Consider the following 26,940-nt stretch of genomic DNA (forward strand, 5'->3'; position numbering starts at 1 on the left):
GGCGTGGTTTTGTATTGCTTCTAATGTATTATAAATGTTGTTTTTATTACGGTGCCAAACAGCCCATGCATACTCTAGTTTGGGCAGCACAAACGTTACATAGGCTAATGATTTCAACGATGGCGGTTAAAAGCTTACAGAGTATAGAGCTTATAGAGTACCATTTGTAAGGAACGGCCACTCTTCATTTCCTTGTGCTGAGCTTGTGCAGCACATGGATCTGCCTTCTCACTGCCACTGATTCCAACTTCGCTCGAAACCCAGCAAAATTTGTGATGTCGATCTGTTGTGGCTCTTATGTTGTGTATATGATGTCTCCGAATAGTGGTGGAACTGTATTTGTATGGTGAAGTGAGGGGAGTATGCTCAGAGAATCTGTGGAAATGATGCTGTTCTCGGTGTTATCATTTATTATTTTTCTACAGCCACAGAGAAAAAGTAACACTCCACAGAGAAGATGGACACACACACCGAGATAGCTGTACTGTTTTTTCCAATTGTCCTGTACCACGGCACTTCCAATGTAGCATGCCACTTTTGAACCATTGGCACTAAGCAATTTCACACATATGAGCCAAGTTGCGAGCTTTACAATGTACTACAAGATTACAATGTTTTTCACAGGCATTAGTCCCACTATTTTTTGTTTTAGCAGCCACGATCCTTGCAGCTTATCATGAACACCTTATGTAAATAGAGAAGGTTTTATCAAGTAGCATCAGCATAACAAAGAAGCTAGTCTAATGTGAAATGGTCACAAACAGCTGGTATTCTGACAGATGAGACAGATTAAAAATGGTATAAAAACAGTGCTCCACAAATATTATGCCATTTATATCCAGCAGAGACAGCGCTCTGAGAAATGGTTGTGAACTCTTTAGTTAGCTCTCGTTTCAAACTGTCAACTCATAAAGCCAACAAACTAACACACACATCAATCTGAGGTTGGACACCTGCTTTTCCTCACCTATTTATGCCACTAACACAGCTGGAACAAATACAAAATGATTCACACAACAGCAAGTTTCCTCAATTGTCAGACAAACATTTATAGGTTCAGTGATATACATGAGTGAATTTATATTGATTGTCACAAAAAGTAACCCACTCAGGCTTCAAGATTAAAAGGAATCGTTTCACACACTTTTAGACCCCCAAATTTCATTGAGGCAAGCTGAAAAACGGCAGCAGCGATAAATATTGGATATAAAGTTTTTGAAAGTCTCGTCAAAAGTAAGTGACGTCATTCATGAATGCTGCGATTTTGCTGTTTTTCATTCAAGTTTGTGAGCGTAGCAGACTCTTGTTTCTTGTACAGGAAAGACTTTGAACGACATTGACTAGAGCCATTAGGAACCAATGCTAGTCCTTGTGTCTCTTCTCCTTGTGGTTGATTAAATATTTCTTCCGACTGAATGTCTTTTGGCACAAGTCACACTGGTAGGGCTTTTCTCCCTTATGGGCCCTCTCATGCCTCCCAAGGGCTAAACGCGTCGCAAAAGCCATGGGGCAGAGCTGGCACTGAAACGGCTTTTCACCTGTGTGAGTACGGATGTGTGCCACCAGGTTTTGCTTGAGTGCAAAGGTGCGACCACAATGTTCACAACAGTAAGGACGCTCGCCTGTGTGTGTGCGCTGATGTCTCAAGAGGCTGGTTTGATGTGTAAAGCTGTTATCGCATTGCAGACAATGGTAAGGTCGTTCCCCAGTGTGAGTGCGCACGTGCGTCTTCAGAGTGGCCATTTGTGTAAAGCTGCTACCACATTCGTCACAACGATAAGGATGCTCGCCCGTGTGAGTGCGCTCGTGTGCCTTCAGATTGCCCTTTTGTGCAAAGCTGCTTCCACAGTCATTACATTGGTATGGGCGGTCGCCGTTATGGACTCGGAGATGCGCCACTAGCTGCGATCTGTGTTTGAATTCCTTTCTGCAGTCGGTGCATTCGTGCAGCTTCTTTCCTGTGGGTTTACCCCGGTGGTTACCCATGCCGGAAGGAGTAGACTTCATGCAGTGGCTCACAGGGCGCCTTTCAGGGGATGAATCTTGCACGACAGGTGTTCCCTGGGAGCCCTGGGTGACAGCTGAACCTGTGTTGTAGAGGCAGAATACTTTAAATAAAATGCCAGACCCAACAATCCACACTTCACTTGGAGTTAGGAAAAAAGTTTAATGTGGAGGGTGCACTCAATAGCTGTGGATGTTGACCAAAAGTTTTATTCAACAAATCGGCTCTAAGGAGAGTTCAGGCCTGAAACAAGATGTCTCTACAGTAAATTCTGCACGCACTCAAAAAACACATTCAGGCTGCAAGAAAAGTTATTGCCACCAAAAAAAAGGGCAGCCTTTCAATCCATCCAAACTTGATGCATTTGATCACTGAACTTACATTATTGGCATCATGACCGACATTGTCCAAAGTCCAACCACGTGGGCCATATAACTGAACAAGTGGCAGTCAACTATGCTAAGGCCAATGCGCAATGCCATTTTTTGTTTTATTAGCTCCTCAGATAAAGTCTAAGGAGGCCAAGGCTAAAAACCTGACAAGGCCTTGGTCCCTTATATAATTTCTTGCATCAATAAACAGAGATCACAGCAGTGACAGTTCGGTGAGTACTTCACATATCACTGTCACTCACCACAGTTCAGTAAATTGAAGCTTCTGTATCTTTCAAACTGGTCTTTCAAAGACACCCTTCAGGAAACATATATGGAGAAAAAGTGCCGATTCTAACCTGGCAAGTTCTGTCCAGAGGAAACACCATGCTTGCGGTCCCTGGAGCTCAGGCCTGCATGTGAAAAGCAGATTACATCCACTGACACAAAAGATTCTCTTCAGTGCAGTTAGAGCATATTATATTTACTCGTTTAATACCTGCGCCTTGAATTTTAGGAGAAGTGAAGAAAGAAAAAGCTGTCTTGATCGAATTTCACAATGCACTTCTAAATAGGGATCAGTTCAATGCACTCTTCTGAAAAAAGATTAAGGTTACCAGCCTTTCTAACACCATGGATGGTACAAATGAAGCACAATCTATTGGAACACCATGATGAGGTGAGGTCATCGGACCAACGAGCGTGGGAGCTGATGAAGACAATGGTGAATTTTCATGGTGCAAGGGCAGCTCTGGCCAAAAAGCACCATGGTGGAAGGCACTTTCGTCTACACAAGGTGGGGTTAATCACCCATTTTCAGGCATTCTGCCCAGCAGGAGCCAGGGACAAAGCTTGTGTATTGTAGCACTGGCGGGTATCCAGTGGCACTGCGAATCCAACACCGCACAACCTACATGTAAAGGTGCATGCTCCAGTGGCTAGACCACCGATGTAGAGTGAACATGGCAATAAGTTGTGAATAAAAGTTCATGGTCACCTTATTATCAGCTGCTGCATTATTCTGGGCAAAATCAGTCCACTACTGGTTTTACAGAATAGTTGTGGTGCATGAAGGCTTGACTCGTGAAAGGGCACCAGTTGGGCAACCAAAAAAAAAGAACACAGTGGGTCAGCAAATCTGATAAGACTGGTGCTACCTTGTAGAACAGATGTGCAGAACAATCAGTTTTGTGAGAAAACTACAAACTTTCTCACAGTACTAACTATACACATAACTGTCACCTGCTCTTAAAAAGCCTCAAAATGGAATAGAAGATGTCAAAATACAGGCTAAATCCATATAGCAACAAATACTGTTTTGAAAGTGTAAGTAATGCTATGCATATCACAAAATGAGCTAATTCACTGGTGATTAACCACATGGAACCATATCATAATCTTCAACAAAGCAGAAAAAATGCACATAAAGCAGTGAACAGCTGCACATACAGTAACATAGAGAATATACAGCATGATACTGACAGGACAGGTTTTGCGCAGCTATAGTTTTCACAAGGCCAGAACCAGCAGACAAAGCAACAGTGCAAAGTGGTGAAGTCACATTCAATTACATTAAGATGAATTTTCATACATTTGAGACCATACAACACAACAAAGAAGATCAAGACTGAAGGGTCAAACACAGATGCACGAAAACTGATTATTCCAGTGCATGCAGATCTTCGTCCTTGATTTTCTGCTTTGAAAAGCAAGAAAAAACATTGAATCAATTTGCACACTAAGCAGAACGATCACACAATGTCCAGCATAATTGCATTTTGTCCTTCATATGAAGTTTAAGTTTTTCACAGTGACCATCACTTCAGTTCCACAGATCTTGCTTTGACCTTTGTTTAACAGGATGGGTTCTAATTCACCTTACTTTGCACCAAAATTAAAGGCGTCATTTTCTACAATTTGAATTTTTATTTAAGCATAATGTTTCGGAATCAATGATCTTCCTTTATCAAAGTGAGCTCCAGCTGCTTATTTTTCAATTCTCTAAGTCACAAAGTTACTTTACGAATGGCATGCAATGTCTCTGTAACACTGGCTTACTTTTTTCCAAAAGAATGAAACAGGTCCTGAACATTGTAACTGCCCTGAAACATACCAGTTTGACCCAGTCTTCTGGAATGCCCCACGGCCATTAGACCTCCTTGCCTCTCCACCCCTTTTTAATGGAGTGCCTGGCTTCTCTAAGATAGCTTCAAAACCAGCGGGCACTTGTTTGTTAGGTCCCACTCCCTCCATGGTGCTTGATTTTCAGTGACCAAATACATTGATTCTAATACTAGTAGTGCTAAGTGCCCACCGCAAGAGCACACAAGTCGGAGGTTGCATTTGATTGCTGTACATGGTCGCATGCTCTGTATGGGAATCTCATTCAGAGCATAATTTAAACTGTTCAGCCAATGTACACCAATGGTTTCTGCTCGACAATCTTTGGGCCAAAAAGAAAAAGAACCTGGTGCCCCCTCAGCATCAGTAACATCTGAAGCTATCCATTATTCTCGTTATCCCCTCCTTCCCTCTCCTTTCCCAACGCAGCTGCCATTTCCGCAGAAAAAAATTAGTTTACGAAACGAGTTCACTAAACAAAACATTTCTTTCGAGGGCAATGCCAATATTCTTCGTTTAGTTTCCATTAATTAATGCAAATACATCAAAACCATTCTCATCTCACTTTGTACGTAAACACAATGCACTGAGACCACTGCACATGCAATTTATCAGGTTATGAATATGAAGCAATGGAGACATGGAAGGTTGGCTGGCATGGTGCTGAAGGTTTCTTCCTCTGGAACGCTGTACACATTCCCTTATCAATAATGCCCTGCAAAATAATGGAGAGAAATGGAGTGTCACTTTACAATGAACATAAATGCCACAAGCACCAGCGGTTTTATGCTTTTGTGTAAACAGTAATGCACAGGGCAGTAGCAATCATTCACAAAAACGAGATCCGACAACACATTGTGTCATTTTCTTTCTTCCCTAAGCACAAAATGTGAAAGGATATGGTCAGAAATAAAGTACAACTGGCATTGTTGTGCAAAATAAGAGAACAAATACATGAAAATGATGTTTTCTACCAGCAATGCCAATTGTGGTATATGCAATGCAATGTCAATTGTGGTATATTTAGCACAGCTGGTCTGAATAGTTGTACAGCACTTATAATGCATACAGCACTTATAATGCAGTACGTACATGTCTTTTTGAAATGCATCTGGTTGTGTTTATGGCTTAAAGCAAGTACAAAGCCAGATACTACTACTACTACTGAAGATGCGAAATTACATGTTTTCAATCATAAGACACAAGTGAAGTAAGGGTTGGAAGCATTTTGAAAGGTTAATGCTTGACAGAGGGGAGTAGCAGGACTACATATGTCTGAAGAAACCAGAGCAAGACAGAAGACAAAAAACCCAAATGCTAATAGCAGAGGTGCCTACATGCTCTATATATTCAATAACCATAGATTGGCACAAGTGTTATGAATTGGGCTTGCTGGTTACCGACAGCAAGGAGACACCACGAGTGCTGCGCATCAACTACTTTTATTCCAAGGTGAAGAACACATGTTATAATATTATAACAGGTTTGGCAAGCTAAGGACAACAAAAAAGATAATTTAAACGTGGCATGATGGAGAAAACGGCACATGCCCAGCTCAGTTGCTAACAAGATCTCAAGGGGGAAGCCACAAAGAGCAACAAAAATTCATAACAGGTCTATATAACAGCTAAAATGTAATGACAAGGCATGCATCAGATACATAATGATGGTGTGAGAGGAAGCAACAAAAGGAGAAAGACAAGTGTAAACAAGAAAAACAAAAATTCACAACAATGTATAAGGAAGCTAAAATCTAGCGTCAGGACGCACGTCATAAATCCGATGATCTGGAAATGCGGCCTCCTTGGGAAACAGGGTGATAGATGGTGTGATCACACAGAGTTGTTCTTCCTGTGATCACACAGAGTTGTTCTTCCTTCTAAATCATGAATGCTTCCCATATATATGGCAAACCTACATATGCTATGACCGTTCTGGAATGAAACCAGTTGATAGCCAGCATTCGTGGCGTCTCCTTACTGCTTCCAGTCCTTGCGCTGCTTCAAATGCGATATACTGGCATCCCTGTGTTGATTTGCAATAGCAGATTACCTAACTTCAACAGCCATAGGTAATAACAGTTATTTGCAGAGGAGCAGCACTTCGAAGATAGACAAATACACTGGGTGCCAGACAGGAACTGTTTTGTTACTGGAGCAGGCATACGTTTTATGACAGTATGAAAAGGGTTGCAGGTGACAGGAAAGATTGCCATGCTTGAAATCTTGTTTTAGTGCCTGTACCAAGTTCCATAAACCACCAGAGTGGACCCAGAATGGACATACTCGACTTTTTTCTTGCCTGTCAAATTAACACTGCACCTGGTTGTTCATAACACCGTAGCAAACTAACTCATTCATTGGGTGCGGGATTAGGATAACAAGAAGATACAGATACATAATAAAGTAAATGCAGTGTCTTTTTTGCCAGCACTCAAGATCACCAGGCCCAAATTCATATTGGACACGCAAACGAGTGAGCAGTTAGGGGAATGTGAGAACAATTTGCTTGTCTCAGACCTATATTTTCTCAACCCGTTTATTGTGGGAGCAGCAGATGATCTTGACTGCAAAAGAACTGTCAATGCATACAGCTCAACACACCCAAAAGCGAGATCAATGAACACAACAGAAATGCCGCAAAAAGTCATAGACCTGAGCTGCAAAATGGCCTGCAGACCGTAAAGAGGTGCTGTCAGATCAAGATCCACCGTATTCATCACAAATTATCCAGTATTTTGATGTGCCTAACTCGGCACATAGTGATCACAAATTCAGAGCAACAGATATGCAGTTTGAAGAGAAATGAGCCTGAGGATATCATCTGCATAGTTTGGCAGCAGTTGTCCATGCAGGTTGTTCCCCCAGAACCTAGCACTCCTTCTGGGAGTACGCTTGATTTCTCTGCAAAAAGGCACACAGAAAAGCATAAAATACAAAAGGGAAAGCCACAATTACACAAAACAAGAGTTTAATACTGCAGCCACTTGTAGATGGAACAGGCAGAGAATATTTAGTGTGATCGATGGGCATCATGGCCCCATAATGTCGGAGAGGCAGCCACTAATAAGCAGGAATACATTTTATATTGCCAAGAAACCATGGCAGCGGAGACTACACTCATGCATAGGATGCCGATGGTGTGATGCATATAGGCAAAGCAGGTGCAATTTTAGATGCACACTCCTGGCAAAGGTTAAACTCGGATCCACTGCCTTAAGGAGGTGTCAGGAGCCAGCAGAGTGCACCCTAAATTGCAGATCAGACATGTTGAGGCAGCTACCTATTTTATCAGCACACACAGCCTCATGCATCTCAAAGCAAAGCTTTACTTGTGTATGTGATCTCTCGTCTTGATAATATGCATTCAGGGGTACAAGGAAGTGCTGACGTCAAAAACTAAACTAGAAAGCTCATTCTTTCTGCTGTGGGCACTGTGCCTGCTCTGTGCCCTTGGATTTACTTCCCAACAATGTCCTCCTCCCTAGTTACTTTAACCAACAAGAGAGGGCACATGCGTTGCAGCAACCCTAGCGCTGATCGACGGAGTTGACTGTTACAGGCATTGAGGAGACAGCGCTCTCTCTTTTTGCCTCAGAAACTCATCGCATGAAAACATGTCAGCGTGACATTCCACGAGGACTTGCGGAAACTTTTCCAGCCACTCGTACTCCCGACGCTAACAGTATAAGGGAGGCAGGACAGCATTTTTTAATCTTTTTCGCATCCGAGCTTGCAGCTTGAGTTTACAGTCCTGCTCAAAGTGTGCATAATACACACGCTTCTTCTCTTTACCCCCTCTAGCCATAGTTTTCACTAGGTGCGTGTGTTAACAGCACTGCTGTCTAAGTGGTCTTTTGGTCCTTGCTTATGTGAGCACCCAGGGAATTCCCAAGTTGTTGCCAATATCCTCCCCCTTCTACTGCGACCACATGCCGCCTGGCTGTGCTATAGTGAACATACAATTAGTGTCAGACTAGAGAAATGACACCACACTACAGTAGTGTCTGTTTAGAAACAATGATTTTTTCTACTTTAGTGGTTTAGTTGTGGTAGCATATCCCAACATCTTAGTTTTCAAAGAATTGAAAAGTGAAGGAAATCGATAGACAATGCAGCTAAGCTAAAATTTATGGACCCTAGAATCAATGAGTGTACAATCACTGCCATCATAATGACATCCTCAGATAGCTGTCGGACCCCAGATTTTTCTAAAAAACATTAGTCATAATAAGTTAGACTTTTTAATGAAGCGCAGAGCCATTTCCTTCATTTGTTGCGTTCAGCAGTGCTTGCATGAATAACCCTACATACAGAAATAAAATGCTTAGATATACTGCTGCAAAAGCAGCAGACACAGTACTCCTTTGGCACACCAGCACAGTTCAAAACAATGGTAGTGCAAATGTCCACCCTAGTTAGTCCTGTAGCGTTGATAAGACTGATAATCAAGTGGTCAGCAGAGCATCTGCCGATGTGTACAGCATTAGGTATGATTATGTACATACATTCTTAAATGTTGTCTAGAGGAACAAGTGATTCTAACATAAAACCAAGCAGCTTTATGAAAGCCTTAAAGAAACCATTATGAAGCTAGTTCTTCAAGAAATTTTGATCTTAACACCTACAAGATTGCCTAACTTAATATTGCTAAAAGTTTGTATTATCATGACACATTACAACCAGAATATGATTTGTGACACATATATAGGCTATTTAATTTTGGCATAATGAAACGCTCACATAGCACTAATCTGTGTTACACTTCAAAATGTGACCTATCCAACTTGAATTCTGTAATATCCAAGTTGAAACCAAAGTGACTCAGTCTATGAGGGATGCCGTAGTTAGATCTCCATAAACCTGGGTTTCTTTCATGTGCACCAGCATCGCACAGTATGGGCCTCTATAATCTCGCCTCCATCTAATTAGACCACCGTGGCCGAGATCGAACCCGCATCTCTTGGGTTAAGAGCCGAGCACCATAACCACTGAGCCACTGTGGCAGCCAACTAGGTAAATTAATATTGGTGAGAGTTCTATTACCATGACAAATTGCAAACAGTATACCATTTCCAACAAATATACAAGCTATCTAATTTTGGCATAAAGAAAAGCACAGATAGCATTATTCTGCATTAAACTTAAAAATGTGGTCTATGGAACTTGAAACCTTTAATTAAAACCTCAGGATACAAACCTAATCCAAGAAGCATCTGAGTAGGAATATTCATTTCTGACCATTAATTTGAATCTTTGCGGCCACATATATGTATATGTAACTAAAAACTATGATGATATTACCAACCATGGAGGAGACAGGAAGCTCCAAATCAAATTTGAACATTGCTACATTATCACTGCTGACTTAACAGAAATATTAAATACTATCTCACAGCTTTACTTATCATGAATGATCAGAGGGTGGTAATGCTTTCTGGCCAAATACACAGCTGTAGAGATATCAGGGGATGATGGGGCACCCCAACATTACGGTTGTTTACCATGCTACTGCCAGACTCGCAGCCTACTATGTGACCCTGTGCTCTTTCAAAAAAAATTTTGACTTCCAAAGACACATCTCTGTATTGATATGTGGTGGATTACGCTGTGTCATCCGCCGCATTGGCCAAATCTATGGGACATAAAAGGAAGCTCAGTGCAATACAGGTGGTTCTTCCTACGCCAGTCATAGAGTGTCAGTGTCTTGGAACTCGAAGCATTGTGTCAGAAATGGGATACCAACGAAAACATCAAGTGTGAGAGGTACAAACTTCATAGAAGAGAGGATACTGCAGCAGAGTTGGCCGGTGCCACTTACTTTATAGTCGGATACAACTTAAGTCTGCAGTGAAGCTCCGCCCAAATTCAGACCGGCGCACAGAATTCCTCCACGACAAAAATGTAGGCCATTGTTAAAACTTCTCTTGTCACCTAAACAAGAAGCTAACCAAGAGAAAAAAGTTATAAGCTCTAGAATTTTGATACCTGGCTTGTTTAATAAAGTCAAATATTAAAAAGCTTATTTCGTTCACTTTTATGACTGGCTAGCAAAGTAATACAGTATGCCGCAGACTGTGACCCAGCGTTAACTGCTGTTTTTTTAAATTGTATCCTACTATAGCAAACTTGATGTCAACTATGGATTTTATCAGATGCCATTAGATGAGCAACCGTCCCAAATCTGCATCCTCAGTACACTTTACGGGCTTTGGCTTAAGCTCCGCATAAGAAATATTTCAAAATGGAGTCAGTAAAGCACTGGATAGCATGCCTAAAGTGAGAATGTACATAGACGACATATTGATCTCGGACACAACAAAGCTGAAGTACGTCAGTCATTTTAGGGCAGTGCTTAAAGCGATTCACGAACCAGGTTTCACCCTGAACAAGGAGAAGTATATCTTTGGTGCTCAAGAATTAAAATTCCTGGGAGACGCAATCACAAAGGAAGGAATTAAGATGGATGAAAATCTCATTCAGTGTGTTCTCAACTTTCCACGACCATCATCCAAGCACGATGTGCAAAGGTTCTTGGGAGCAGTGAGTTACTTAATGAAGTACATTGCCTGTCTGCTGGAAAAGATGAAAGCTCTGCAGAGTTTAATCCAACATGACTTCGCTCTTCCAGTGGAACATGCCTGTGGAACACCAAAAGAAAGAAGTCTGTGAACCCAAGACTCCTATACTCCATTTCATACGAAGCAGGCAATGCTGCCAAAGCTAGCCTGCCTGTTCACGCAGGCTAAGTCTGCACCCAGAAAGTTGTTTGCCAAACAATAAAAGTGAACACAACCATATTTTGTTGCAACAAACCTTAATTGCCGAGGCTGGCACCTATTGGATTTTGTTTTACCTCTTGCCACCATTTCGCTCTGTGACTCATCCAGTCTTCGAGCAGCAAAAGTTACACGAGGCGATATGACACCAGGTTGGCAAGGTGAATCACTCAAACTCAATCCGTGTCCGAAAAGTGGTTCGCTCTGAAAATTACAGCCAGAAAGCCTGAACACTGAGCAATTCACAGTTTCCACCGTGCTTTTCAATGATAACACTTCATTTCACACTGCTCTTAGTTTTCGTCCTAACAATCATCTGAGTTTTGAGAAGAACGAATGATATGTGGCGGAGTATGGTTTCATGAACAGACTACTTCCGCATTCTCCGCAGCGTTGCCAGCTATGTATGAAACGGAGTACAAGCGCAGGAAAAAATGAGAACAAAGTAATTAAGGCGCAAATACAGAGCTGGTCAGACCGAAATCTGGTAGGCAACACTATATAACTTTAGGGTCAGTATCCATGAACTTGAGGCAAGATCAGTTTGCCTTAGAACCAGGAAATATATAGAAGAATGTACAATCAGGGAGATATTTGAGCAGCATCGAGGAGCAGTGCAGAAAATATTAAACATGTTCTGGTAGACTGCAAACCTACTCAACCAGATGTGAGCGAGAACATAGTCAGCCATCCAGTAGCCTTGGGATTCAGCGATAGTGAAAGCAAAATTAACAGGTGATGTAAAAGTAGAATGGAGGAATTGCACAAAACATCACAGAAATTGAAGAAATACAGCTTAGAACATGAAAAACTGCCATGAATAGCAAAAAATAAACAGAACAGGATTCAAAGTCTGAAAGAAGGAATTGGCAGTACAAAACAAATAAAACTCAACACTTTATTTTACAAGGCAAGGTGGCACTCACCACTGGCCTGATAAAAAGAGGATGACAATAGTTATCTATCTTGGGGAGACTTCTTCCCTTACTGAATAGAAGCATCAAGCGATGGTTTAACATAGCTGGCTGCAGTTCCTCTAGAATGTTCTTACCCTGGCTACTGTTACTCCTGCAATGATTGCAAAACGAGGATGCAAAAAACAGGCCCAGCAAAAAAGAAACACCGAAAAACGAAACCAACATTGCTCAATATGGCAGGTAGTCCTGTATTTTAAACTAGACCATTTAGTGCAATCGAAGAGTACCATGAATTTTCAGTCCTGTGTAGCGGCTATTGGGACGCGGAATGAGGATTTTATACTTGTATCCCATACGAGCAAGGAGAAAGGGACTTCAATATAGAGAAAAAAGGCTGGTGATATGCCTAAGTAGTAGCTGTTTGTACCAGTTTTCGGAGTAAACTGCTGGCTGCGGGTACCGCCATCGGGATATGGTTCGCCAGCTTCCACAAGTCATGATAACGCACCACGAACAAGGTTATCACACATACCGCCAAAGAATTCATAAAGCATCTCCATTTTCACAACAAACCTATAGATTGCTAAAGAGCAAAGCGTTGCATCTGCTGTGCAATTAAGGAGATAGAAGAACGCTGACATCCCTTAAGAAATGCGAACGGAGCGATCTCCACGAACGTGTAATCTTTGCTAAGGCACGCTACAAGAAATATAAGGCATGGAGACCTCTATGGCAACCCAGTTATTGAGATGGTCGTGGCTGAATACATGTACGTAATGAATTTAGTTAAATTAATGCCAATTACAGCTTTGTGGCCTATTGTGTCTGCTTGGCCACTGATGCAAGTGTTAAAAATAGCAGGTTTAAAGAGATAGCTCCAGCAGGTTTCACCAAAAGAGGTACGCCTGCTGTTGTGGTTATACACTTATGTGGCTTTCATGTTACTGGTGAAGGCATTAACAAGCCCGACTCTTTCCTGACTGTGCGACGACATTTGTCCAAGCGTGCACAATGACGGACCGTGTCCTCACTAGCACATGCTGCAAGCATGACGTTCACCAGGTCGCACGCACTTCCCCTTCCTCTGCAGGCAGATAGATTTGCTTCTGCAAAGGTTCTTTGTTACACAGACCCACAAGACATAAAAACCAAATTAGTAAAACACAAATTGAGGAACTGTACAACCGGCAACGCACAAAAGTTGTGCGATTGTTGTTGCCACCTGCGATGCAGCTTGCATCCTGCAAGTATGCTCATAGTAGTAGTAAGAGGTTGAATAGAAGAGGAAAGGAAATGAGCACGGGCCTGTGACTGATCAGTTGTCACCACCACCAGTGGCGGCGTGCAGATAGATAGGGAAATAGGTAGAGGGAGAAAGGAAGGAGAGAAAGAGTATAGAGACGTGCTGTAGTGACCATCTGCTGTGGGCTAACAATAGCCGACCAAGCCTGTGTCCTCCAGGAAGGTAAGGAGAGACCAGAGGGCCTTGGAAGCCTTGGGGCCGGTGAGAAAAAGAAGGGCACTTGCCGTGTCCGAAGGTAGTCCTAGGTCCCTGTATCTGGAAGCCAAATTTGCCTGGTGAACGGCAAAGGCGGGGCATTCGAGGAGATGATCTGTTGTCTCCTTCGAGTGGCTCCAGCGGGGGCAATCCGCAGTGAGGGCCAAACAATATTGATGGAGTCTAGCCCCGGTCCATGAGCAGCCAACCCGGACTCTGCCATCTAGGGATCTCCTTGTCCGGCAGGAGTTGGGGGGTGTCCCTTGGGCAACCCTGGGGTTCTCCAGTAGCAGCTGCCGCTCTGTGATGGCTTTGGCAGCATCCAGGGGCACCACTGCAGTGGCGTAGAGCCTCAATAGGCTGCCTTGGCCAGGAATCAGCAGCCTCACTGACCGGGGCTCCGAAGTGGCTGGGGGGATCCAAGCAAGGGAGATGGAGCAGCCACGGGAGGAACAAATGCTGTTGAGCCTGGCTTGCTAACAATAGGGAGCCGGCTCTTGCAGGAGCTGGAGGGCCACCCTGGAGTAGCTCAGGATGGTGGAATGGGAGTCCAGGATGTCAGCAGCCAGGCGGAGGGCAGCCAGCTGTGCTGTGGTGGAACTGGGCATGAGAAGAAGCCTGGCCTGCCGGCTCTCTCCCAATGAGGGGCCAATGCAGGCAGCTGCAGCAGACGGGCAGGCCCCCGTGAGGACCGACCAGTACACGAACAGCTGCGTGCAACCAGCCGCCTTGCGGGTACAGTTTAAAGAGCATGTGATGCACTGCATCACAAATTTCATCCCTTTGAGAAAGAAGGAAACATGCAAGCACAATCCGTGAATTACTCGAGAAATAATCCACATGAACGAAAAATTAATAGGTTAAGGCAACGGAATAGGCAAAGAGCAAACTGCCGGAGGCCAACTTTCTGGGGTGAGGCGGTTTGGTCTGGTGGCAAGAGCACCCAGAACCGGTGGCACAGGTCTGGTCATGGAAGGGGAGGAAGGTGCTCAGGTTGCCCTCCCACCAACTGCTCGAGTGCCAGGGGAATCTTCCCCATCCGTGAATGGGGATGGATGAGGAGGCACTCCAGGAAGGGGCATCGGTTCAGGGCGAGATCAAGTCGCCCAACATGTCAGAGTGCTGCCCGTTGGGCCTGCAGCACTATAGGCTACACCACGGCCTCTGCAAGTGTGGCAGAGACCTGGGAGCCCCGGGAAAGTCCCAGGCACAGACGGACAACAGCCCTCTGGGCTCCAGCCATGGCCTGGAAGAACTGCAGCCAATTTGTGGGGCGATGCCGTTCCTTCTGGCCAGGAGCCTCCAGATGGCAGCACAGACCCTGGCTGCCTGCCTGCAGGTCTTGACAACTGGCCGACACTTGAAGTGACGGTCAATCAGGAGGCCCGGGTAGTGGCAAAAATTCCGCCATGGGAGCTCCCGGCCTGCAATGCTGAGGCAGGTCTTTCCTGGGAGTGCTCCTGGTCGAGTGTTGAGCAGCATGGCCTCAGACATGGTGGAGGAAAGCTGCAGGCCAACTCGTTCCAGGTAGGAGCTCACCCTGTTAATGGCTCGCTGCACGTTCTTGATGACCTGAACCCCCTGGCGCCGTGGTACGCGGCACCAAAGAGCAATGTCATCCGTGTTGATGGCAATGTGGACGGGGAGTCCCAGGCCATCAGGAAGGCAGCAGGGCAACTGGGCCATCACCAGGTTGAACAGCATGGGGCTCAGCACACTACCCTAGGGGAACGAACTGGCGAGGACCTGGGAGACGCTACTAGCACCTCCTGTCCGGATGCAGCACGTGCGGTATGTCAGGAAGCCCTGGATGTACCCCCGGAGGTTGCCAGTGACACCAAGGCAGTCCACAGCCTCAAGGATTGCTTACATGGGTGATGTTGTCAAATTCCCCCTTCACATTCAGGAGTGTGAGGCAGATAAAATGGCGGGAGTGACGTGCCTCCTCGATGCTGAACCGTGACGATGTCTGAGATGGCTTCAGCGGTGCAGTGTTGCCTCAGGAACCCAGACTGCTGCTCAGGCAGAAAGCCGGTGACCCCAGTGATCCACTCCCAAGGCCAAGGATTCCAGGAGCTTCCCCGGGGGCGATGTTAGTGAGAATGGCCTGTATGACTGCAGGTCAGCAGGTGGCTTGCCAGCCTTGAGGACCGAGACCACCAGGGCCGTGCGCCCGACCTCCGGTAGGCAGCCTCTTGTTCCGACCTTGTTATATGTCTGCAGCAGGCTTCTCTACATGGTGTCATCAATGTTCCAGAGCATCTGACACGTGGTGGCATCTGGACCAGGAGCGCTGCGGTGCTAGGAATGAGCAGGGCAGAGGTGAGTTCCCCTCTCGTGAGAGTCGTGGAGCAGATGGCCGTGATGTCAGCAGCATGTCTGCCGGTTGTCTGGATGCTGTTTCAACTGGGGTAGAGACCAGCAGGAGGAAGCTCCCGAGGGAGGAGGGCCTCTGCCAGCTTGTCAGAGAGCTGGTGGTAGGCGAATCCACCAGCCACTGCGATGGCCAGGTAAGAAGCCCGCTGGATGGGAGGCTGCAGTAGCAACCACAACAGGCACCAGGCCCTGGCACTCACCCTGGCGGCCACCAGAGAAGTACAGATCCCTTCTTACGACTCCCTGCGGCATCGGTTGGGGGTCCAACGGTAGTTCGCATACAGCCAGTTGTGCTCGGTCCAGTGTTCAGGCCTGTTCGTGCGGAGGACCCTCCGCTCCGCCCGGCGCCGTTGAGCTCTCAGCTGGAGGAAGTGGAGATCTGGGACGGGCTGGTTGGGGGAACCTCGCAGCAGACCTTGGCTGCCTCAGCACACCAGGCCACGTGTCAGCATGTCGTCCTGCATTGGGAAGCTGCGGAAGAGGTCCTGAAACTTTTCCAAGTGGACAACCTTGCACCTCCGTCCATCCACTCTCTTGCCTGGTTTGGGAGCCAGAGTGACAGGGAAGTGGTCTGAACCCCAAGTGTCTGCCGAGGGGTGCCATCCATAAACACATCACGGCGACCCAATGGAGAGGTAAATGCACGTACGGACGCCCCCTCGACGGACAAACGTTGGGAATCCAGTGTAGAAAACATGCAGCCCAGTACCGCGAAAAGCCGAAACTAGGTCCCGGCCACGAAGATCCGACCTGTGGGATCCTCAACACGAGTGTGCCGCGTTGAAGTCCCCGCAGAGAAAACAGTCGCAGCCAAGCAGACTGACCAGCTGCGGCAAGGATTCGGCAACCCAAGGGGTCCGAGGATGCACGTATACACTTGCCACACCAGTATCAACCCGACCCAGCTTGACCCTCAAACAGACGAACTCCATGGGGGCCACTACCGCATCACTCACCAAAATCTCCATCTGGGCCAGAGACCTGTGGACGAAGATGTCTGCCCGGTAAGGTCCAGGAGGATGGCTGTCCTCTAAGCATGGGTCCAAACAGGAGGGCTGCTGACAGCTGGACCTGCGACCATAGCCGATGGAGCCAGGCAGGTGAAGCTAGCTTGTTCCGCAGCAGGTACACCTCCTGGAGGGCCAGGACGTCATATTCCTCCAGCCGGAAGCAGTCGTGGGGCTCGGAGAGATGGGGACGAAGCACATGTCCTCCGCATTGATGGCAATGTGGACAGGGAGTCTTAGGTCATCAGGAAGGCAGCAGGGCAGGTGGGCCATCACCAGGTTGAACAGCATGGGGGTCAGCACACTACCCTGGGGGAACCCTCTGGTGAGGACCTGAGAGACGCTGCTAGCGCCTCCTGCCCAGACGCAGCACGTGCGGTATGTCAGGAAGCCCTGGATGTACCCCCGGAGGTTGCCAGTGATACCAAGGCAGCCCACAGCCTCGAGGATTGCTTCATGGGTGACGTTGTCAAATACCCTCTTCATATCGAGGAGTGTGAGGCCGATGACATGGAGGGAGTGACGTGCCTCCTCAAGGCTGAACCGTGATGATGTTTGAGATGGCATCAGCAGCGCAGTGGTGCCTCTGGAACGCAGACTGCTGCTCGGGCAGGAAGCCGGTGACCCCAGTGATCCACTCCAGTCTCCCCAAGGCCATGGATTCAACGAGCTTCCCCGGGGCCGATGTTAGTGAGAACGGCCTGTATGACGGCAGGTCAGCAGGTGGCTTGCCAGCCTTGAGGACCGGGACCACCAGGGCTGTGCGCCAGACCTCTGGAAAGCAGCCTCTTGTCCCGACCTCATTATATATCTGCAGCAGGCTTCTTTGCATGGTGTCATCAAAGTTCCGGAGCATCTGACACATGATGCCATCTGGACTAGGAGCACTGCAGTGCTAGGAATGAGCAGGGCAGAGGTGAGTTCCCCCCTCGTGAGTCGTGGAGCACATGGCCATGATGTCAGCAGCATGTCTGCCGGCCGTCTGGATGCTGTTTCACCTTGGGTAGAGACCAGCAGGAGGAAGCTCCCAAGGGAAGAGGGCCTTTGCCAGCTTGTCAGACAGCTGCTGGTAGGCGAGTCCACCAGCCACTGCGATGGCCAGGTAGAGAGCCTGCTGGATGGGAGGCTGCAGTAGTGCCCACAACAGGCACCAGGCCCTGGCACTCCCCCTGGCTGCCACCAGGGAAGCACAGATCCAATCTTACGACTCTGCGGCATCGGTTGGGGGTCCGACGGCAGTTCGCATCTAGCCAGTTGTGCTAGGTCCATTGTTCAGGCCTGTTCGTGCGGAGGGTCCCCCACTCTGCCCGGCGCCATTGTGCTCTCAGCTGGGGAGGTGGAGATCTGGGACCGGCAGGTCGGGGGAACCTCATAGCAGACCTTGGCTGCCTCAACACACCGGGCCACATGTGTCAGGATGTCGTCCTGCATTGGGAAGCTGCGGAGGAAATCTTGAAACTTGTCCAAGTGGACAACCTTGCATCTCCGTCCATCCTCTCCCTTGGAAGTGGTCCGAACCCCAAGTGTCTGCCGAGGGGTGCCATCCATAAACACATCACGGCGACCCAATGGAGAGGTAAATGTACATGCGGACGCCCCCTCGACAGACAAACGTTGGGAATCCAGTGTAGAAAACATGCAGCCCAGTACCACAAAGAGCCAGAACTAGATCCCAGCCACAAAGATCCGCCCTGTGCTATCCCCAATGCGGGTGTGCTGCGTTGAAGTCCCCGCAGAGAAAACAGTCGCCGCCAATGAGACTGACCAGCTGCGGCAAGGATTCGGCATCATAAGGGGTCCGAGTATGCACGTATACACTTGCCACACCAGTATCAACCCGACCCAGCCTGACCCTCAAACAGACGAACTCCATGGGGGCCACTACCGCATCACTCACCAAAATCTCCATCTGGGCCAGAGTCCTGTGGACGAAGATGGCTGCCCGGGAAGGTCCAGGAGGATGGCTGTCCTCTAAGCATGGGTCCGCCAAACAGGAGGGCTGCTGACAGCTGGACCTGCGACCATAGCCGATGGAGCCAGGCAGGTGAAGCTTGTTCCGCAGAAGGTACACCTCCTGGAGGGAAAGGACGTCATATTCCTCCAGCCAGAAGTGGTCGTGGGGATCGGAGAGATGGGCACGAAAGCTCATGGCAGTTCCACTAGAGGAGCCGTGGTCTGGGAATCACCCGTGGAAGGCTAGCCATTGTGGTTTGGTTGACGCTGCTGGGCCTGCACCATGCTCAGTGGTGGCTGGCTGGCTGCTGGGTGGACTGCTGTTGAGGGCTTGGAGGGTTGCAGCCAAGGTCGTCGTCAGCTGTTCCTGCTGGCCGCTCAGGGGGAGAGGTGGTGTGCCGGTCTGGGGGAGGGAAGGTCCTGAGCCATGTCGAGGGATCGTGGGATGCAGGGCCTGCAGGGGTGGCCTGGGGGAGTCTGACATTGATTGCCTGACAGCCTGGGCATATGATTTCTCCCCTGTCCGGAGGTTCGACCGGATGGCCTTCCATGACACAGGCTCCGCAGCAGCTACAACCGCTTCTGCCGCACGTCGTTCCTCCTGCCAACAGGGGCAGGCCGGATTGTCAGCTGGATGGCCTTCGCTGTAGTTCATGCACCGTGGTGCAGAGGCATCACAGGCACCGATCTCCTGGTGGCGTACGCAGCAGCGGCAGCGCCTGGGGTGAGTACAGGTGGCAGTCACGTATTCAAGGCGGCTGCAGCGACTGCATTGGATAGGGTGCGGCAGGGCTGGCCGTACTGGCAGTCAGAATTTGTAGAGTCACATAAGATGGTGATTGTAGCGCCCCAAAGCGGATCTGCAGGGTGGTGCCCTGGCCGCGCCGTACTCCCAGGATGGGCACTGGGGCTCCAGACCTGAAGGCAGTTCAGCCCCCCATATCAACAGGAACGCTGAGAAGATAGTCAGCCTTCCAATAGCCTCCGGGTTCAGTGGTATCGAAAGAAAAATTAAAATGCGATGTAAAAGCAGAATGGAGAAACAGCACGAAACGTCACAGAAATGAAGGAATACATCTTTGAACATGAAAAACTGCCATGAATGGCAAAAAATAAACAAAACAGGATTATAAGTCTGAAAAAAGGAAGGGGTAGTACAAAACAAATAAAACAATTCGACTCTAACTTACAAGGCAAGGTACCTCTCACCACTGGCCTGATAAAAAGAGGATGCCAATAGTTATCTATCTAGGGGAGACTTGCTCCTTCAGTACTCTGTTTTACTGGATAGAAGCAGCAAGCTATGGTTCAACATGGCTGGCTGCAGTTCCTCTGGAATGTTTTCCCCAGGCTACTGGTACTACTGCAATTCCTGCAAAACAAGGACGCAAAACAGGCCCAGCAAAAACAAAAAGACGAAAAACGACATCAACATTGTTCAATATGGCGACTAGTCCTGCACTTTAAACTAGACCATATAGTGCAATCGAAGAGTACCATGCCTTTTTCAGTCCTGTGTAGCGGCTATTAAGACGCGGAATAAGGATTTTATACTTGTATGCCATGTGAGCATGAACAAAACGGACGACTACAATATGAAAAAAGCCTGGTGACATGCCTAACTAGTAGCTATTTCTACCAGTTTTCAGCACAAACTGCTAGCTACAGGTACTGCCATACGGATATGGTTCACCAGCTTTCACAATTAGGTCGCGATAATGCACCACGAAACAGTTGTCACATACCGCCACAGAATTCATAAAGCATCTCCATTTTTACAGCAAAGCTATAGGCTGCAAAAGATCTAAGTGTTGCATTTGCTATGCGATTACAGACATAGAAGGACGCAAAAATCCAATAAGAAATGTGAACGGGGCGATCGCCACGAACGTGCTATCTTTGCTAAGGCCTGCTACAAGAGAAATAAGGCGTGGAGAGCTAACTGGCGACCCAGTTAGTGAGATAGCCGTGGCTGAAGACATATACGTAATGAATTTGGATAAATTAATGCCAATTACAGCTTTGTGGCCTATGGGGAACCTGCGCTGCCAAGGTGGCACTGCAATTGTTCCGTTCAGTGACTCAAAACTGCTTTTGTCAGCCGCTTGAGCCACCGCAAACGCGAGAACACATTCTGCGCGATTAGATACCCGCGTTTGGCTGACAGCATTCATTGCCTAGGTTCTCTCGGCATAGCCCAGATAGCCGACACACGGCACGTGCGCCTTCGACAGAGTGCGGAGGCTCACGCCAATAAGCGCCTGAAGGTGGCACGGAAAAGTACTAAGAGTACGACCCAAAACATCTTAGGTCTCCTCGATTTGGCTGCACTTTCTGTGCCAGTTCATAAAGTGGGACACTCTCGCACTCGATTTGACAGTGCAGCTAGTGCCACCTACACTTCGGCACTCGATTTGGCTTCGTTCTGCACGAGTTCTTCTGCACAGCTGCACTAGCCTCCTGGCGAGTTCTCTTCTCGTGAATGTAATGCAATGTGCTTGGCGCGCTCCGTAGCAGACGGCTCCGCGGCCATGCTACGGTGGCTATGCCTGTTTTAGTGAGCGGCGTTGAGACCATGGTTGAGATGGCCGCGTACCCGTGAAAGACGCGGCATCCGTGCCGGGCCCTCACCAAACAGCTGAAATGACAGTGCATGTACGTGTGGGTATGCGCGCGCGTCTGTGTACGCGCGTAAGTGTAAGGTGCAGATTGTGAGATGTTTTATACTACGTGGGCGATCGCAATGTTTGTGACTCGCTGCGACATCAGTACCTCCGCTTAAGACAGCGACTGGGCTTGAGGTCTCTGTCAGCCCACACCTTCGCCTGCCACTTAGCCTCTGACAGTCACGTCGCTGTCCCCCTCCACCGAAAATGAACACGATTGAGTTGAGTTCGAATAGAGATCAGGCAACTCTTGGCGGACAACCGCAGTCACTTTTCGATAGAACGGAAGCAGCCTGAATCATGCGTATGGACTGTAAAAGATCGTCTCGAGCGGTAATTTGAATAACCTCTCGAATTCATTGTTGACTCTTCAAAGTTCCCGTTGAATCAGTGACGGTCGAGCGGCCTGTGCCACTTTGCACAACGCAACAGAAAGAACGGTGTCAAATTCTTCACCACTTTTGGAATTAACAAATTTTATAGCCGCTCCACGAGATATGCCACTTCGAGCAAATTTGCACAGCGTTCAATGCGGCTAGCACAATCTCGCGCATATGTGAAAACACGCGACAAACACCAACACATGGCCGCAGCAGACGAAAGTTTCTGCACTTTTGCACACGATTTGGCCGCTGCACCGACAGCACTTGTGTCAGGCTACACTCGCGCCGCAAGAGCTGGCACTAGACTGACACGGCAGTTTTATGGACTAGTGCAGAAAGTCCAGCCAAATCGAGGAGACCTCTTGCTCTTCCCGCTAGGCAGTGTGTTATGGGGCTGCAATCGGCACCGCAAACTTCAGCGCGAGGTCCCCGTTGTGTCCACTTGCCCACCGACGCTAGTGTTAAGAATAGCAGGTTTAAAGAGATGACTACGGCCGCCTTCAACAGAGCAAATTCGTATGCTATTGTGGTTGGACATTTCTGCGGCTTGCATGTTACCAGTGAAGGCGTTTACAAAACCGAATCTTTCCTGACAGTGCGGCGACATTTGCCCAAGCGCGCACTAAGACGGAGCGCGTCCTCACTAGCGCACGCTGCAAAAGTGACGTTCACCGGGTCACACGCACTTACCCTTGCTCTGTAGGCAGCCAGATTTACTTCTGCAAAACTTCTTCAAACAGACCCACAAGACACGAAAACCGAATATGTAAACAACAAATTGAAGAACCGCAACAACAGGCAAAGAACGAAATTTGTGCGATTGTTGATGCCGCCCGCAATGCAGCTTGCATCCTGCCTGCACGCTAGGCGTGGACACGTTTAAATATAAACATCATAAGAACCACGTAGACAGCCTCAATTAAATGACGCAGCAAAGTGTGAACTGTGCACATTGTATATTTTTTTTAAAAAATGGCTGTCAGTTGCGACCTTACAGCGCGATCGAAACCAAAACCGAATTTTGATGCGGTTGGTTTCGATATCGCACTCGATGGAGCACAATCATTCAATTTTATATCCGAAATTTATAGCTGGCTGAGCTTGTACGTGCGATTATTTACTCGTTGCCACTGCGTGCTGCTTGAATAGAAATCGTGCGTGGAGAGACTTCTCCACTCTCTTGAACCTACATTCCGCCGATGCATAGCACCCAATTTTTTATTTGCTGAATGCACAGTACTAGAACCCGTCCAGCTCGCTGCTACACAAACACAGTTAACGGGCTCACTTTCAAAGCCTACAGCGCAACACACGCGGAGGAGATTGCCATTGCTCTGGCTCTCACGAATCCCAAGTCAAAACACATCATCCCCGACTCGCGAGGGGCCTGTCGGAACTACGAGTTGGGCTGGGCTCCCCCGCTTGCCTGGCGCATACTGGAATATCGCTGTCGATCTGAAGATCCAACTCCACGCAACCTGATTTGGGCCCCCGGTCACCAGGGCCTCCAGGGAAACGAACAGGCCGATCAGGCCGCCCGCGCACTCTCTCCCCGGGCTATCTCCCTGTCCTTGGAAGGGTACTCCCAATCAGACAATCTGGCCATTACATTCAAACAAATCACCGATTACTACAAGGAGGAGCACCGGCGCTACCCGGCCCCTTGTAAGGGTCTGGATCGCGCTGACGAGCGCCTCCTCATCAAAATTCTCACTAACACTGTACTGTGCCCGGCGGTGCTTAAACACTTCAATACATCCTTTGATGGCACGTGCCAGTTCTGTGGGGAGGTGTCTGACACCTTCCACATGGTTTGGGCGTGTCAATTAAACCCATCTATCCCCCCCAACCCCAACCCCACCAGAGAGGACTGGGAGGCGGCCCTGCTCGGCTGTCAAGACCTGAAGAGCCAAAAGGCCTTGGTTCAACGGACGCGGGCGGCGTTGCTTGCCAATGGGGCCCCGGAATAGGGGCTCCACCTAGTACTGTGAGGGGAAAGGGCCAATAGGGTCCTACCCCAATCACCTTTCTGTAAAAATTTAATTGCTTATAAATGTTTTTCACCACCACCACCACCTACCAAGCGCAACGCATGTCACGCGTATCGTGAACTCTTTGCATGGCCAGGGCCTTTGCAACAAGGACCTGATCATGCGCAGAGTTTTAAATTATGGCCCCTTGTCCGGACTTCATTCCGGAAAACGCGAATAGGTAACGATATGCAAAGAGATCGTTTGGAGCGTACGCTTCGTTGCGGTTGTAGGCGCGCTAACGTTCTGCTTCGGCAATTGTTATGGATTTCAGCGCATTCGAACGTTGCTGTGAAAAGGCGTTAGTTGTACCCTAGGGTGCGAGCTCTGTCCCCTTTTCATCAACTTATAGAAACCTCCGTACAGAAACTTCCCTTAAAGAAATTATTATCCTGGGCGCAGTCTAATGCAGAGTAATAATTAAAGACCAAACATCGCTGACAAGAATTAGCACACGTGTTGTCTTGCGTTGACTTTTATAACGTACGTATAAGCGACGACTATCACGCCCCAATCAAATGATATAAATTGTTTACCTTTAAGAAACCTCTGAGGTATTTAAAATCTCAGTTTGTTAGCATTTCTTATAAAAATTTAAAAACACAAGACATGCATGTCCGCAAGTGCGCTTTCTCCAATGAGCAAATTTACACGAGTGAAAATATCGGAAGACACTGGAAAGTGTTTTTTTTTTTTGCACATGAGCATAAAATACGATATAATGCCTCAGAGCATGAATTTGGGCTAGGTGTAATGGAGGATGCAGTAATGGTTAAAATAATGAACAAAGGCTAGCCGATTTCATAAAGTCCAGTAATGAACGATGGTGTATGGTTCCTGCGTCCAGGCTATATATGAAGCAGGGTTGCTCAGTATAAAGACCCGCTACCTTCAGGTGCCTGATCCTTGTAGGCTAAATTGCGAGCTGTGCAGTCCCAACACAGCAAATGGTGAATGTCGGCTTCAATGTCCTCACGTTTACAAATTGGACACCCAGGCCAAGGAAAAAAACCTCGACACCAAGGCCACTTCAGAGTGAATCCATGCCTTTTCAACAATAACATACGTAGAGACCAGTGCAGTGCCTTTTATTTTATTTTGCTCAATTAATATCTGAAATGTAACTTTGCAAGCACTGTTCTGAACATGTTATTGATTTATGAAAGATTTTTTAAATTGGGAATTTCAATCTTCTTGAGCGGCTTTGGCACTTAATTATTGTGACCTCTGCATCATTTTTACAGTGATCACAGGTGCATTCCTCCATGCTTCACATTTAATGGGATTCAATATATGTTTTACACCGTTTTCTTACTTGAGTAACTTTAATAACAACAAGCACCAAAAGATTTCAACATGAAAACTTAATAAGTAAATTATTTATACTTCTATTTCTTTTTGATGCCCAATTATTCATATGACCTAAATCCTGCTTTGCAGTTCTTTTCTTCGCTCTCTCTCCTTCTGCTATAGATCAAAGGCATCTGTTTTATCTCATTTCTCACTTGAAGGATTTTTAAACGTAATTTTTCCATATATTGTCTATGGTTTGGTGAACTGAGGCGTTAATTTTTGATTATTTCGGTATTTTGGCGGTTCTCTTCGATTATCATTCCAAGGATTCGGATGGAACGCACTTGTCTAATTACTTTTCCTTGCACTTGCATGCTTATGTTGGCTGGCGGGAGGCTGGATTTCTGTCCTCTAGGAATGTCTCTTTTAATTAGGAGTTCCGATTTGGGATGAGAACATTCAAGTCCTACCGCTTTAATGTAGGCTTCTATGGTATCGACGGCCCTTTGTGGGGTCTCTTCTATCTCCCCATCATTCCCCTTCGTAATCCAGAAGGTAATATCGTCGGCATAGAAAGTGTGTCCGAGATCAGTGATGGCCTCGAGGTGTTTCGGTAGTTCTATGAGGGCCAGGTTAAATAAGAACGGCGAGAGTACCGAGCTCTGTAGGGTCCCCCGACAGCCCATGCGTTTAGGATCCGAGATGACCCCACTGAGCGATATCTCTGCCGTCCTTTGGTCCAGAAATGATTCACTGTAATTCAAGGTTCTGAATCCTGGATTTAGCCTCAATAGGTTAGTGAGGATGGCCTCGTGTGACACGTTGTCAAAGGCCTTAATTGTTTAAGCCTATCCGAGGATAGCTCTCGTGTTCTTGCTTTTGGGGATGAATGTCGTCAACTTGCCCGTTCCTTCACGTCTGAAGCCCAGCAGCACCACAAAAGCATCCGTGACCCATCTGCTCTTGTTCCGCCTTACCCTACTGACTCCTTGGTCTTGCTGTGGATCCCGTCTTCCAGTCCCGGCCTCTCCTCGAAGCTCGTAAGCCAGTATCAATCAAGGGCCTTATCGCATCATCCAGCAAACCTCTCCTTTAAATTACCTCACCGAGCCCCTCCAACCGTCCCCGGATCACCGTCACCATGGCTGCGAAATTGTCCACGTCGATCGCCTTAAATTGTACTATGATCCCCTCATCGTCGCCTCTTCATAAGTCGCTGGTCTGTATACTCCCAGCCACCAGGATGGCTTCTTTCGCCCAGGGGGTTGTTGTTGGACAGAAATGAGGCTTTGGAAGTGCCAGCGGCCGGTGACAAAAGAAGATGACGACACAATGTGGGTGTTGTTGAAGAAGCCGACGACGTGCCGAATGCTAAAGACGCTTCTGTGTCGTGCCCTTACCGGATTCCTGGTTTCTGAAGGACCTCTTGGTTGAAGGCCAGTTGACGTCTTATACTACAATATATATATATATATATATATATATATATATATATATATATATATATATATATATATATATATATATATATATATATATATA

General features: G+C 47.3%; 1 protein-coding gene across 1 annotated transcript in view; it reads right to left on the reverse strand.

The window, feature by feature from the left end:
- Nucleotides 1–468: 468 nt before the first annotated feature.
- LOC144103546 (uncharacterized) overlaps nucleotides 469–26,940 on the reverse strand; it is a 41,605-nt gene continuing 15,133 nt past the window's right edge. The window contains exons 5-9 of the mRNA XM_077636239.1: nucleotides 25,869–26,151; nucleotides 3,374–3,558; nucleotides 3,187–3,263; nucleotides 2,736–2,789; nucleotides 469–2,087 (exon numbers count right to left, since the gene is read on the reverse strand). Coding sequence (XP_077492365.1) covers nucleotides 1,363–2,087; nucleotides 2,736–2,789; nucleotides 3,187–3,263; nucleotides 3,374–3,558; nucleotides 25,869–26,151 — 1,324 coding nt within the window. The 3' untranslated portion in view covers nucleotides 469–1,362. The remainder of the gene's footprint in view (nucleotides 2,088–2,735; nucleotides 2,790–3,186; nucleotides 3,264–3,373; nucleotides 3,559–25,868; nucleotides 26,152–26,940) is intronic.

The sequence above is a fragment of the Amblyomma americanum genome, chromosome 9 (genome assembly GCF_052857255.1).
Source record: "Amblyomma americanum isolate KBUSLIRL-KWMA chromosome 9, ASM5285725v1, whole genome shotgun sequence".
In the NCBI taxonomy this organism is placed as follows: Eukaryota; Metazoa; Arthropoda; class Arachnida; order Ixodida; family Ixodidae; genus Amblyomma; species Amblyomma americanum.